We start from the raw sequence: 12,284 nt of genomic DNA, 5'->3' as shown, positions 1-12,284 counted from the left end.
AAAGTTAAATTGGTGCAGTTGCTTGTGTATGTGCCTGCACGCACACACACACACACACACACACACACACACACACACACACTAGAAGTTTTATAAAAAAAAATTCTTTTCGTTACTGTGTACATTGCTTGTTGACATTGTCTATAGTATTTAGTTAAAAGAAGATTTTGGATATAATCCACAAATTATTTCATGATCCACTAATGGGTTGTGATCTATACTTTGAAAACACTGTGGTGGGTAATAACTGACTGCATATTGTCATGGGTATTAACTAAGATGATATATTCAAAGCAGGACCTAGCACAGAGCCAATGCTATTGTTCACTGCTATATTCCCAGTGCCTGGTACATAGTAGACACTTAATTAACATGCATTGAATGAGTGAAGAAATAGTAGTCATTGTTATTAGAAAAGCACAGAGCACAGCCTCAAAGAGAGGGAGACTGGCCAACCAGAGATAATGAAGCCAATTATCAACAGAGGAAGGACTCACTCTAGGTCTGACCCTAGTGTCCAGTCTCTTGATTTTCTTCCCCCTTCTCCCAAGCAGAATGGGAATTAGAAGACAGCTAGGTGGGAAGAAGTGGCTAGAAGAAAAGAGAGCTGTAGATAGCCTTACCTGAAGCCAGAAAGGTAGAATTAATCTGTTTACAAGTATGTGCCTCCTATATATACATCTACCCCTGGCTGGCAGTCTTTCCTCCAATTATCCTCTGGTTCTGTTTCTTGAGATTGTTTTCTTGAGGGTGGAATATTTTCCCCTTTGGGCACAGTGTTTTCCTTTCCTAGGTTGCCAGGTTGTTGTTCTTTTTCCTAATATGTAGACACCCCAAATGATTGACATTGGGGGTCAAACTTGTGCCTGCAAATACAAGGCCTCTGTTTTGCACCTTTTGACATAAAGAGATTCCTGAGTTAGAAATTAACTGCAAAAGCAGTGCCAAGGTACTAGGCTTTTTCTTGCTCAATGAGAAGGACAAGGTGGACTCAAGGAGCCAAGCAGAGGCCAGTATCCCAAGCCAGGCTGTCCTGGGAAGAAGAGAGGTGTTTTTGTTTTTGTTTTTGTTTTTGTTTTATTTGAGAGAGGAGGCAAGACAGAGAGTGGATGGTTGGGGAGAGAAAATCCTAAGCAGGCTCCATGCTCAGCAAGAGCCCGACATGGGGCTGGTTCCCACGACCCTGGGTTCATGACCTGAGCCAAAATCAAGAGTCAAATGCCCAACCTACTGAGTGACCCAGGAGACCAAAAAAAGGGGTGTTTATTGTCCCCATTAGGACATGTACCTGTGGCCATTTGGGTTCCCTACCCTGGAGAAGGCACCCTTTAGAAGCACACTCCATCCTTACGGGCTCAGCAAGCTCTTCGATGGTCTAGGCATGGCAGGAGAGGAGCTGAAAATACTTGAAGGTCAGAGCCAGAAGATAATTCAGACATCACTGCACCAGACCCACTCTGTGAAACAAAGATTCTGAGTTCCCATGAGGACAGGCCCCTTGGGAGGTGGATAACTTCATGACTGGGTATACTGACTTTTGAGTCAGTTGTTCTGGCTCTTGATCAGCCATTTATAGTGTGCCAGAGGGCTCATTTCTTAATCTTTCTGAGGTCATTTTTATTGTCTGTAAAGGGGAAGTGCCCATCTCCTAGAGTAGTTATGGTGATTAGAGGAGAAGATGTAAGGACAGACATGTAGTAACAATTCTACCCGCGGAAGTCACTGCCAATGCTGCTTTGCTGATGGACAGTCACAGGGGTAGGAAAAGGGAGAGCCTGGGCTCGACTCCATGACTCCTGACCCAGGCCCATGTAGATGACAGTTCAGTCTTAAGAGTCAGTCCCACTGAGAAAAATTGAATATGTGTGAACTTGGGCTGAGTAGGAAATGAACAATGACCCACTGCATGTACTTTTTCAGGATCTTTTTCATCCTGTCTCATTTAGTGGCAAGGGTAACCATCAGCACTGTGTACTCATCTCCACAGGATAATTTTGTAGGAGTGAAATTTCTGGGTCAAAGAAGTGGTGCAGTTTTACGAATTTTGATACTTCTTCCCAAACAGCACCCCAGAGAGATTTTTAAAAATTATTTTATGGTCCCACCATAGTACCAACCCTGAACATTGTACACTTTCTTCTATCTTTGTCAAAAAAATAAGTGAGAAATCTCATTATTTACTTTTGCAGTTCTTCAATGAAAGGAGAAGTCATTGTCTCTTCATTTGTTGGTTATTAATTCTTTTCTAAATTGGCAGTTTGTGTCCTTTCCTTTTTTTTTTTTTTTCCTCCTATTGCTTAAGAAGAAAATAATCTTTTTCTCCATTTTGGATTGGGAATATCATTTCTGGTTGGTGCAAATGAGGCCCTGTCTAAACCCACATCCAGGTATCTTTAAGATTATCTAAAAGATTATCTAAAAGATCTAAAAGATATCCAAAAGATTAAAATGGAGGCTCTGGGTGGCTCCTGGAGTTGTTTGGGCAAAGGCCACGGGCGGAACCTTTGTGTTGGAGACTATTCATAAGTCCAATAACCATATTTTTCTAGTTTCTCTGATGCTTTTACATCTTGGGGCTTTGTTGACCGTGGAGGGACTGCCCCTCCCAAGCTAACTAATTTCTACAGATAGCAATGGGCTGGCCTGAGATCTGCTTTTCATATGCAAACCAATCACCCAGAGTCCACCCCCACACCCTCCTTTGCCAGGACCCCTCACTTTCAGGGCCACTATTCCCTTGCCCTAATCACCCCAGTGCCAGAACCAGACAACCAGGGATGATTCCCAGGATTCCCAATTCCCACTTCCCAGGGCCCACTGAAATTTATTCAAACTAGCCAGTCCTAAACCTGCTTACCCTGCCTCTCCTCTTCCTTCCCATGGAAACCACAAAAAAGGCTCTTGCTCATCTTCCCCCCTCTCCCTTGACCTCCTGATTGACCTTGTGTGCCCCCTCCTGTTGGGATCTGTGAATATAATAAACTGTGTTTTCAATGGCATCTGTTTTCTCATCTATTGGCCTTGCAATACCTGAATAATAATAAAACCTACATTTTAAAACAATAAGCATCACCTGCACTCAGTGCAGCTGGATCGTCCTGTGGTGTTTCTCTAGTTGGATGTTTTTCCACTCTTTCTTCAAAATTCCCACCCTTTCTCAGCCCCACACATTTAATGACATCACAGTGTACTCATGGGAGCCAGTAAGCAATGCCTCCCTTATCTTCTCCGTCTTCCTGTCTCTGGACTCATCTTCCACATCTCCTCTCCTGTCATGATGAGGCAGCATCCTTCTTCCTGCACTGATAAGCTTTTTTCCTCACCTTCGCTTACTCCTTCCTCCTGTAACTTCCTCTTCTTGGAGTCACTTGAGAGTATTCTCATCTGCTAGTCCCTTCTATAGAAACCTTCCTTTGACCCCACACTCCCTCCAGCCACCATCCTATTTTCCAACCTTTCATAGCCAAACTTCACAAAAGATTTATCTGCACACTTTCCACTCAAATTCACACTGATATGCTTCCTGATCTGCCAGCTCCATTGACTTTGCTCATCAAGATCACCAAACACATCCATGTTGCCAAATTCAATCACTTTTTTTTTCTTTATCTTGCTTCCGGAAGAGTAGTCAAAAATATTTGTTTTTGAACAAACCTTACTCAATTTATCAGAAGTTCCCATTTTCTTGGAATGCTCTTCTCTCAACTTTTAAGCATGGGTAGGAGACTTGATCTTAATAATCTTGACAGCTGTCACTTACTAAGTGCCTCTCTTGGGCCAGACACTGTACTGAATGCTTTTATGTTTATTGTGTCATACAATAATTGTTACAACACATATTACCAATAAGACTGTAGGTCAGAAAGATTAAGTTGCTTCCCTGAGATTACCCAGCTAGCCTGTGTTAAATCCATACTAAAGTGCATATCTTATTCAGATTTACTCCTGTGATGCATTGCACTCCTTGGGGATAAAAAACATTCCATGCTTAGCAATGAAAGGTAGGTGGTTTTGGGTCCTTTTTTCAGGTAATGAAGCTAAATTGTGAAGAAATTTGAAAAATTGATTAAACAGAATGCAAAGGATTTTTGTGAGAGTGCTGTGTATTGGGAGGGGGTAGAAAATGAGTCAAGGGGGAAGGCCTTTCCAAGAGAGGGTCACCACCAGCCTTACCTATAACTGCTTATCCCAATCTGAGCCCCCACTTCATGAGGCCCCAAATACATGTGGGGGACTTGCAGGTAGCACATCCATTCTCTGGCTGGTGGCCAGTTAGGAACTCTGTTGCATGTGATTTATTCCTAGCAGCCTCCATGAACCCCTCCTTTGACCGGCAGCCACGTAGCCTTAAGGCTGAGGCAGGTGAGTTTCACACCATGTCCTGAATACTAACACCTGCTCCTGTTGGGGCAGTCTGGCTCAGGTGAATTCCAGGGCCCCAGGCTGTTCCCTGCTTAGTCTGGATGTGGACACGCCAGGTTTGGGGGTGGGAGAAGGAGGTATAGGAGCTGGTTCAGGAGCCTGAAGAAGTATAAACAGCCTTTCTCTCACATGATAGGTGGCAAGTAGAAAGGCCTAGATGGCTTGCAGAGACTTTGGTCGGTAAAATAATATGCCCCCTTTTTCAAGAGGAGCTCTGTTGCCACTTGGCCAAAATGATTAACACAAATTAGCAGCATGAGTCTGTGGTCAGCAGAATAATGACTTCCCAAGATGTCTGTGTCCTAGTCCCCAGAATCTGTGAATGTTACCTTACATCGCAAAGGGGACTTTGCAGTACCATTAAGTTTAAGACTTTGATATGAGGTTATCTGGGCAGGCCCATGAGCTAAGGGATTCAGGCAGCCCCCCAGAAGCTAGAAAAGGCAAGTCAAGGGATTCTTCCAGAGGGGACTAACCCTCATGACACCTTGACTTTGGCTCAGTGAAATTAACTTCTGATTTCTGGCTTCCAGAGCTGTAAGAGAGTAAGTTGGTACTTTTCGAGCCACTAAATTTGTGGTAATTTTTCAGAGCAATAATAGGAAACTAATATAGAATCTAATTTGGGTCTCCAGGCAACACTGTGTCAGCACCTGCCCCTTTTGGGATGACAGTGAAATCATGTATCTCAGAGACAGGGTGCTGGCTGAAATCAAATTTTATTTGATCCATGGATATTTATTACCTGAGCACTTACTGTGTCCAAGCAGCATTCTAGGCATTAGGAATACAGTGGGGAAGAGAATAGATATATCTGCTCTCCAGGGACTTACCCAACAGTGGGGGAATCAAGCAGTATATTAGTGCACAGCAAAACAAGGTGCTTTCAAATGTTGGTATCTAGGAAGCCCTCTTTGAGGTGGTGGCATTTGAACTGAGGTTTGAAGGATAAAAAAGACATCTGCATGAAGATCTATGGGAGTGCATCATGTGTGCATTTAGGCAGAAGGAACAGCCATAAGGAGACAAAGCACTTGAACTGTTCAAGAATAGACAGGAAGTATGACTGGAGCCTAGAAAATGACAGAGAGAGAGAGGGGAACAGAAGAGATCTGTGGGGCCAGAAATTTCTAGGCCTGGAAGACATGGTGAGCAGACCAATCTTATTCCAAAAGGGATAAAGATGCCATTACAGAGTTAAAACAAGGTAGTGTTGCAAGCTTTCAAGAATATGGCTTTTTAAAAGAATTTCAGCAGCTTTATGGAATAGGGGTGAGGGGTGGGCAAGGAACTACAGAATGGCAATAGAAGCACCATTGGAGAGACTTCCTTGGCTGAGAATGGTGGGTGGAGGTGGAGGGAAGTGGGTGGAGTCACATGGAGATAAGTGGCACGTGTCAGTGGACAGAAGTGGATGGAATCAGTGCAAGTGGGTGGAGTCACATGCGTTGGTAGAGTTACTTTTAGGGTAGTAAACAAAGGGGCTTGAGGATTATCCTAGCGCCTTGCTGCTTAAGATAGTGGGTCACTTACTGAAATATAGTAGACTGGGGACATGTTTGGGGCTGATCTCTTTCTTACTGTGCTAAAATACAGCCTAAACAAATCAGTCCACTTCATTTGTAAGTTTTAGCCAAACTCTGGGGACTCCAACCTAGTGAAGGTGGTGGGTAGAGTGGTTAAATGTAGTCTCTGGAGTGAGAGTGCCTGGGATCATATCTCAAGGGCTTTCTGGCTATGTGGTCCTGACTGGTTGCTTAACCTCTCTTTGCCTCAGATCTCTCATCTGTAAAATGGGGATAATGAAAGTAATGTGAGAATTACATGACTGTGTGGCATGTTGTAAACACTCATTAAATGTTCCAGTTATGGCTTCGCTTGCAACCCTGAATTCCAGGCCAAACAGCTTTTCTAAGGCAGCACCAACCACGAAAAAGAGGTAATGCAAAGAACAGGGCCAAAGACTTTCAGGAGTTTTTAATTATCCAGCCTCCACCCACTGCAATGATATATCATTTTTTTTTAGAGCAGATCCACTTAGAAAATGATGCCAGGACATGGAAAATGGCTCTTAGCTTTGGAGAAGCTACAGTTCTTCCTTCACTTTTGGTTTCTTCTCTTCTTTTGGAGGTCCCTTTGGCTTAGCCACTTTCTCCTCCTCCTCCTTGGCTGGTTCCTTTTGCCCAGCTGGCTCTTCCAGCTTTGTCACATTCTCTATCCCAGGCAACTTCTGGTCACGTAACTCTTTCTTGATAATAGGTACTTCCTTTTCCTCGGCTAATGCCTCCTCTTCTGTCACTTTACTTTGCTCAGTAGACAACAGCTATTCAAGAAAAGAAGGGAGGGAAGAAGTAGGATAAAGAAATAAAGAGGCAAGACATATGTGGTAATTGTGATTGTAATTACCAAGTCTTCTTTTTCTGGAAATGCCCAGAGAGAGGCACTTGGAGCATCCTCATAGATGCCAGAGCCCAACTGTGGTTTTGCCCCTCTGGAAAGAAAGCCCTTGTGGAACCTGCTTCCTCCACTCTAAGGCCACACGTGTGGCTGCCCCAGCTCTAACTCCAGGGCTGGGCATGTGACCCAGGCCTATCATGAATCCCTATCCAGGACATTTCCTAGGACTACTAAGAAGTAGGTGCCTGCTTGCTTTTTTTTTTTTTTAATTTTTTTTAATGTTTATTTATTTTTGAGAGAAAGAGACAGAGCATGAGTGGGAGAGGGGCAGAGAGAGACACAGAACTGGAAGCAGGCTCCAGGCTCTGAGCTTTCAGCACAGAGCCCGACACGGGGCTTGAATCTGCGAGCAGTGAGATCATGACCTGAGCTGAAGTCAAGTGCTTAACCGACTGAGCTACCCAGGCACCCCTTTTCTTTCTTTTTTTAAAAAAAATTTTTAATGATTACTTTTGATTGATGGAGAGAGAGAGAGAGAGAGAGAGAGAGAGAGAGAGAGAGAGAGAGAACAAGAACAAGTGGGCAAGGGGCAGAGAGAGACTGAGACCCAGAATCCAAAGCAGGCTCCAGGCTCTGAGTTGTCAGCACAAAGCCTGATGTGGGGCTTGAACTCACAAACCATGAGATCATGACCTGAGCCAAAGTCAGATGCTCAACCAAATGAGCCACCCAGGCACCCCTAGGCACTTGCTTTTTAAGCTGGGAAGATATTAGTTTAGAGCTGTGGGGAAATCTTTGACCCTCCATGGGGAAGTGACTGCTTGGGAATAAGGCCAACAAAGGTAAAACAGAGATGGGGAGACAGAAAATGAGTTTGAGCTTCTGAATCTACCTGATGTTCTAGCAGTTATATGGATTAAGTTCCCATTGTTGCCTAAACGAAAGAAATCGTGTTTCTGATATTTGCAAACAAAAGGGTCCTAACTAATAGAGATGGCACCTTCCTGCAGATGGCCTCACTGAGGCAGGAACACGATTCAGAGAGAATGGGGATTGTCATCTCATCCATTAGGAAAATAATGCCAGAGAGCTGGATCCTGTCAAGACATCTGGTTACTGACTCAGGAACAGAGGCCAGGGAAGCAACCTTAGGAGACCTCAGAGCCTTTGTCTTTCCCTTCATTTCTAAAGTCTGCCATTTCTACTTCCTTGTAATAAGTGCCCTTGAAATAAAGTCATCCAAAATGGGTAGTTGTTCACCGAGTCGTCAATGATCTCCAGAGTACAAGATTATGGGACTCTTGGCACACCCTCTCCTAGTCCTTTGAGTTCTTGATGTTCTATGTGAGACAGAATAATCCAGGTACTGCTGTTTCACCTTACCCCATCCTCATCCTCAATCCTGGTCTTGATTTGAGTTTCCAGGAAGTCAGAAAAGCCCTTCAGGGTATGTTCTCCCTTATACAATACAGCCTAGGAAGAAAATGGAACAAGGTCAAGACAATATCCTCTTCTTGCAAAATATCCAGGGATTGCTATGTAAGATAAGTCCAGGGTCAAATCCCTGACAACCTGAGTACAGGGAGTAGGTTCTTTAACCTCTCTGAGCCTCCATTACCATGGCTCTAACATAAGAATAATAAAAACTCTTCCACCATAGGGCTATAATGTAGTGCTTCAGAGCACGGACCTCGGAGCATACTGTCAAGGTTCAAACCCTGTTTAACCTCTCTATGACTCAGTTTTTCTATCTGTAATGTGAAGATAACAACAGTACCTACCATATATGTTGTTATAAGAATTTATTGAATTACTATATGAAAAGCACTTAAAACAGTACCTGACTCATAGTGAGTACTACATATAGTTGACATTATTATCATAACAAGAAGAATAAGAATAGTTCTTATTTTACAAAGCATCTGATCCATGATCATTGCTCAGTCAACACTAGTTCCCTTTCCTTTTTTAGTCTTTAAGAAGATTATGAAGCTGTTTACTGCCCACTGGTTGTCTAAACTCCCTTTCAGATAACTAAAGACTTAAGATACCTCCACCCTCTCAACTCAGCCTCATTTTGTACCACTCCTCCACATGCATCTTCTGTACCAGAAGGATGGCATCTCCTTCAGAGTGCTATGGCCACCCTTCTGCCCACATCCTCATGCATATTATACTTCCTATGTGTAGTTCACATCCCTCTTCTAATCTGATTTAAATCCTCAGCATTCTTCAAAATCTCATGTCTCCATGAAATATTTGCCTTCCAGAATCTGTCCCCTTCAATTCCAATTGCATGTAGAGGTGGGCCTACATCATGACTTCTCTCCCACACTCAGTCATACTCTTCTTGGGAGCAGGAATCTTGGCTTGCTTTGTTTTGATGGACACCCTTCTCCAGGTGCCAAAGCAGAGCAGCATGGAGAGTATGTTCCATGACATTGATGATGCTTGCTGATTATAATACTGAAGTGTAAAAGACATTAACTGCTTTTCTATCATGTGATCTTCCTTCTTCTCATAGCACCCCACCCTCAATATTCACGTAGAAATTCCCCCACCTTATTCCATATAGTCTGGGTAGAGCTCAGCCCCAGTACCAGAGGAAACTGGGCCTGACTAATCAAGACACTCACATCAGCCTGACTACACTGGGTAAGGGAAGAGCAGCTAACCCAAGCTGGACCCAATTACAGCAAGTCTTGGGACTTGTGGGGAAGCTAATGGAAAACACTCTTCAACCTGAACATGAGAGGATAATAGGGGCTTGAGCTGAGGATGAAGCTGTTTGGGTAGAAGGCAGAGCTGGAGATAGGGAGAAACTGGTTCTCTGATAATGACATAATGGCATTTCCAGGTATGTGGGTCCCAAGAGCTCCTCACTTGTTGAGAGTTGGTGGGGAAGAGCCTGAAGAAGGGGTACCGGTCCAAGTACATCAGCTGAATGTCATTTGCCATAATGTCAATCTTGGCAATGGTGACTGTTGAGTGGTTTTGATACTTTCTGCCCAACTCCTGCAACACTGGGAAGAGTTCCTTACACTTTTCTGACCAGGGTGCATCTGAAAGAGAAGGGCCATTGCTCAAGTTCACATTAATAAAACTGAAAGTCAATACTACCCCCATAAACACCATCACCATATTTTACTAATGGTTCTGTTGCTTTGCAAATTGCACTCTTTCTTTTAACACCGTATTACATTATTTTACATTTCAATCACAGCACCTGGTCATTATTAAATAAATTAGAAAAAAACTGATATAGTCCCCTTCCACCCAGACACTAACACTTTAAGCATGCTGGAACATTTTGTTCTATTCTTTGTTTCTCCTTTGACATAGCTTTCCACTCCAGTTGAAGAGAAAAAAAAAAAACAAGAAAAATATTTATGCTAGATAATTCCTCATGTTCTACCAGAAATCGTGTGTGTGTGTGTGTGTGTGTGTGTGTGTGTGTGTGTATGAATATGAGAGAGAGAGAGAGAGAGTGAGAGCACAAGAGTTTTCCAACAGAAGTTAAGCTCACAGTCCAAGGTCACCCAGGTAATTAAGCAGAAAGTGGGATTTGAAGTCAGGCTTCTTTGACTTGTGACTATTATAGTACACTGCCTTTTAGTCCCATGGTAGAGAATGTACCTAAGAGGTTGAACAGGAAGTTGTAACAAGTACAATGACCCCTGGAAAGGGGACTTCCTTAGGGACAGTTCCTTTAAGCTTTGAGTCTGGCCCAAGCACCTAGCCCTCTGGAGAGAATCATGGACCAGCTCTAGCATGGAAAGAAACTGAACCTTCCCTGCTCTTTGTGGTCGCATTAAAGTTTCTGGCTCTGTGGGAGGGGTGGCTTTCAGGGCCCTGACACTCTACATTTGGATGATCATCCCTCCATTTACAAACCAAGTGCCTCCATGACCATCTGCTCTCCCTGCAGCTCCCCTGGAGCCCAATGGGCCCTGGGTTGGAACAGGAGGGGGCATAATGGTCACAGTCCCAGGGGGCCAATCTGAGAGGCCTGCTTCCAAGAAAATGAGGCTGCTCTTGCCTTTTACCAGAGCCAAATGAGCATTCTCATAACTCCAGTGTCAGGTAAGTATAGAAAAGCTGCCCACCCTCTCACGTAAAGGGAACAGATCATGGTTATTCAACCACGCAGACCTTAAACACCTCACCCTGTGGATGAGAGTCCATTTCAGTGAGATTTTTAAAGGTCTGCACATTGCATTCCAGCCCTCAGGAAGTAATGGCATCAGAGCTTGATTTGAATTTTTTGCCTTGCAATGAATTTACTGTGTGACTTGGGGTAAGGTAATTAATCTTTCTGAGACTAAATTCCCTGATCTGTATCATGGAGAAATCCACTGGACCTTCCTAAGAGGCTTGTTTTGAGGATGAAAAAAGAGCAGGTGTGTGAACAGCCAACTCATGTCGGGCTCATTGTAAGTTCTCAGTAAATAGTAAATAAGAGAGATGTCTGAAGTAACTTCATTATCACCCTTCTCTGTATCTTAGAGTAGGAGTGAAGTCCCCAGTTTGGACTCTCACATGCAAATCAGAAAGAGTAGAGAAAGGGCAATAGTCCTTAGGCAAGCACTGGAAATAATTACAACAACAATAATAGCAGCAATAATAGCTGTTATTTATCAAGTGCTTGCAATATGCCACACACTGCTAAGCTCTCTTCCTACAGGATTTGAGTCTCCAGTTTGGCCACACCAACTCAGGTAGGTTAAATACAGGCCATTTGATAAGTTACTTAAAGTCAGAGCTGCTCTTCTGTACAGCAGTTACCAGCCAAGGCACTGAGGTCAGGCTGCCTAGGCTCCAATCCCTATTCTCAGTACTTAGTCACTGCCTGACTTTGGAAAAGTTTCCTCACCCACCTGAGACTCTGTTTAGTCATATGCAAAGTGAGAGCAATAGTAGTAGCTACTTTCAAAAGTGTGTCGTGAGGATTAAATGAGATAAAGTATAGAATGGCTCAGCAGAAGGCCTGGTATACCATAGCATTGAATCAGTGTTAGCCATCAGCATATTATTGTTGTAAAAGCCATAGACCTGAATTATATGGACGGTATTCCACATGTTCCAAGCATTAGATTTTCAGGAAGAGTTGCACTGTGGGTGATAGCATCTTAATCCAAACTCTTTGGATGTTAGAAAACCATCCTTCACATAGTGTTTTGATAGATTTTTGAGTTTTGGGGGCCCAAGAATTCAGGAGCAACACTTGAAAAAGTAATGTCTGGGCCACTGCTTTCTATGGCCTCTGCAGAGATACTTACAGAACATCACAAATACATCCCTTTCCTTGTCAAAGACCACCACATTGAAGTTCTTCCCAACGAGTTGCTTAACTGGCCCCTGGTCCCAATATTTTGGAATCTCTTCACTGGATTGATGTTTCTAGGAAGCAAATTTGAGAGATCTGACAGTCGCCAGAAAAGGGTTGGCAGTTGGGGCTCCCTGCC

At 43.5% G+C, this 12,284-nt stretch overlaps 2 protein-coding genes across 2 annotated transcripts in view; one reads left to right on the top strand and one right to left on the bottom strand.

Moving 5' to 3' along the window:
- Positions 1–12,284, top strand: part of ACSM5 (acyl-CoA synthetase medium chain family member 5) — a 108,085-nt gene that overhangs the window by 31,741 nt on the left and 64,060 nt on the right. The gene's annotated exons all lie outside the window — the stretch shown is intronic.
- The window catches only part of PDILT (protein disulfide isomerase like, testis expressed), a 34,596-nt gene continuing 28,820 nt past the window's right edge, over positions 6,509–12,284 (bottom strand). The window contains exons 8-11 of the mRNA XM_047087474.1: positions 12,099–12,219; positions 9,703–9,881; positions 8,203–8,292; positions 6,509–6,745 (exon numbers count right to left, since the gene is read on the bottom strand). Of these exons, the coding sequence (XP_046943430.1) occupies positions 6,509–6,745; positions 8,203–8,292; positions 9,703–9,881; positions 12,099–12,219 (627 nt within the window). The remainder of the gene's footprint in view (positions 6,746–8,202; positions 8,293–9,702; positions 9,882–12,098; positions 12,220–12,284) is intronic.

Source organism: Lynx rufus, unplaced genomic scaffold (assembly GCF_022079265.1).
Source record: "Lynx rufus isolate CCGP_SWC_20201006 ecotype Redwood Valley unplaced genomic scaffold, mLynRuf1.p SCAF_23, whole genome shotgun sequence".
Classification (NCBI taxonomy): domain Eukaryota; kingdom Metazoa; phylum Chordata; class Mammalia; order Carnivora; family Felidae; genus Lynx; species Lynx rufus.
Note: the sequence above shows the minus strand (reverse complement) of the source record. Positions and strands in the feature narration are given on the sequence as shown.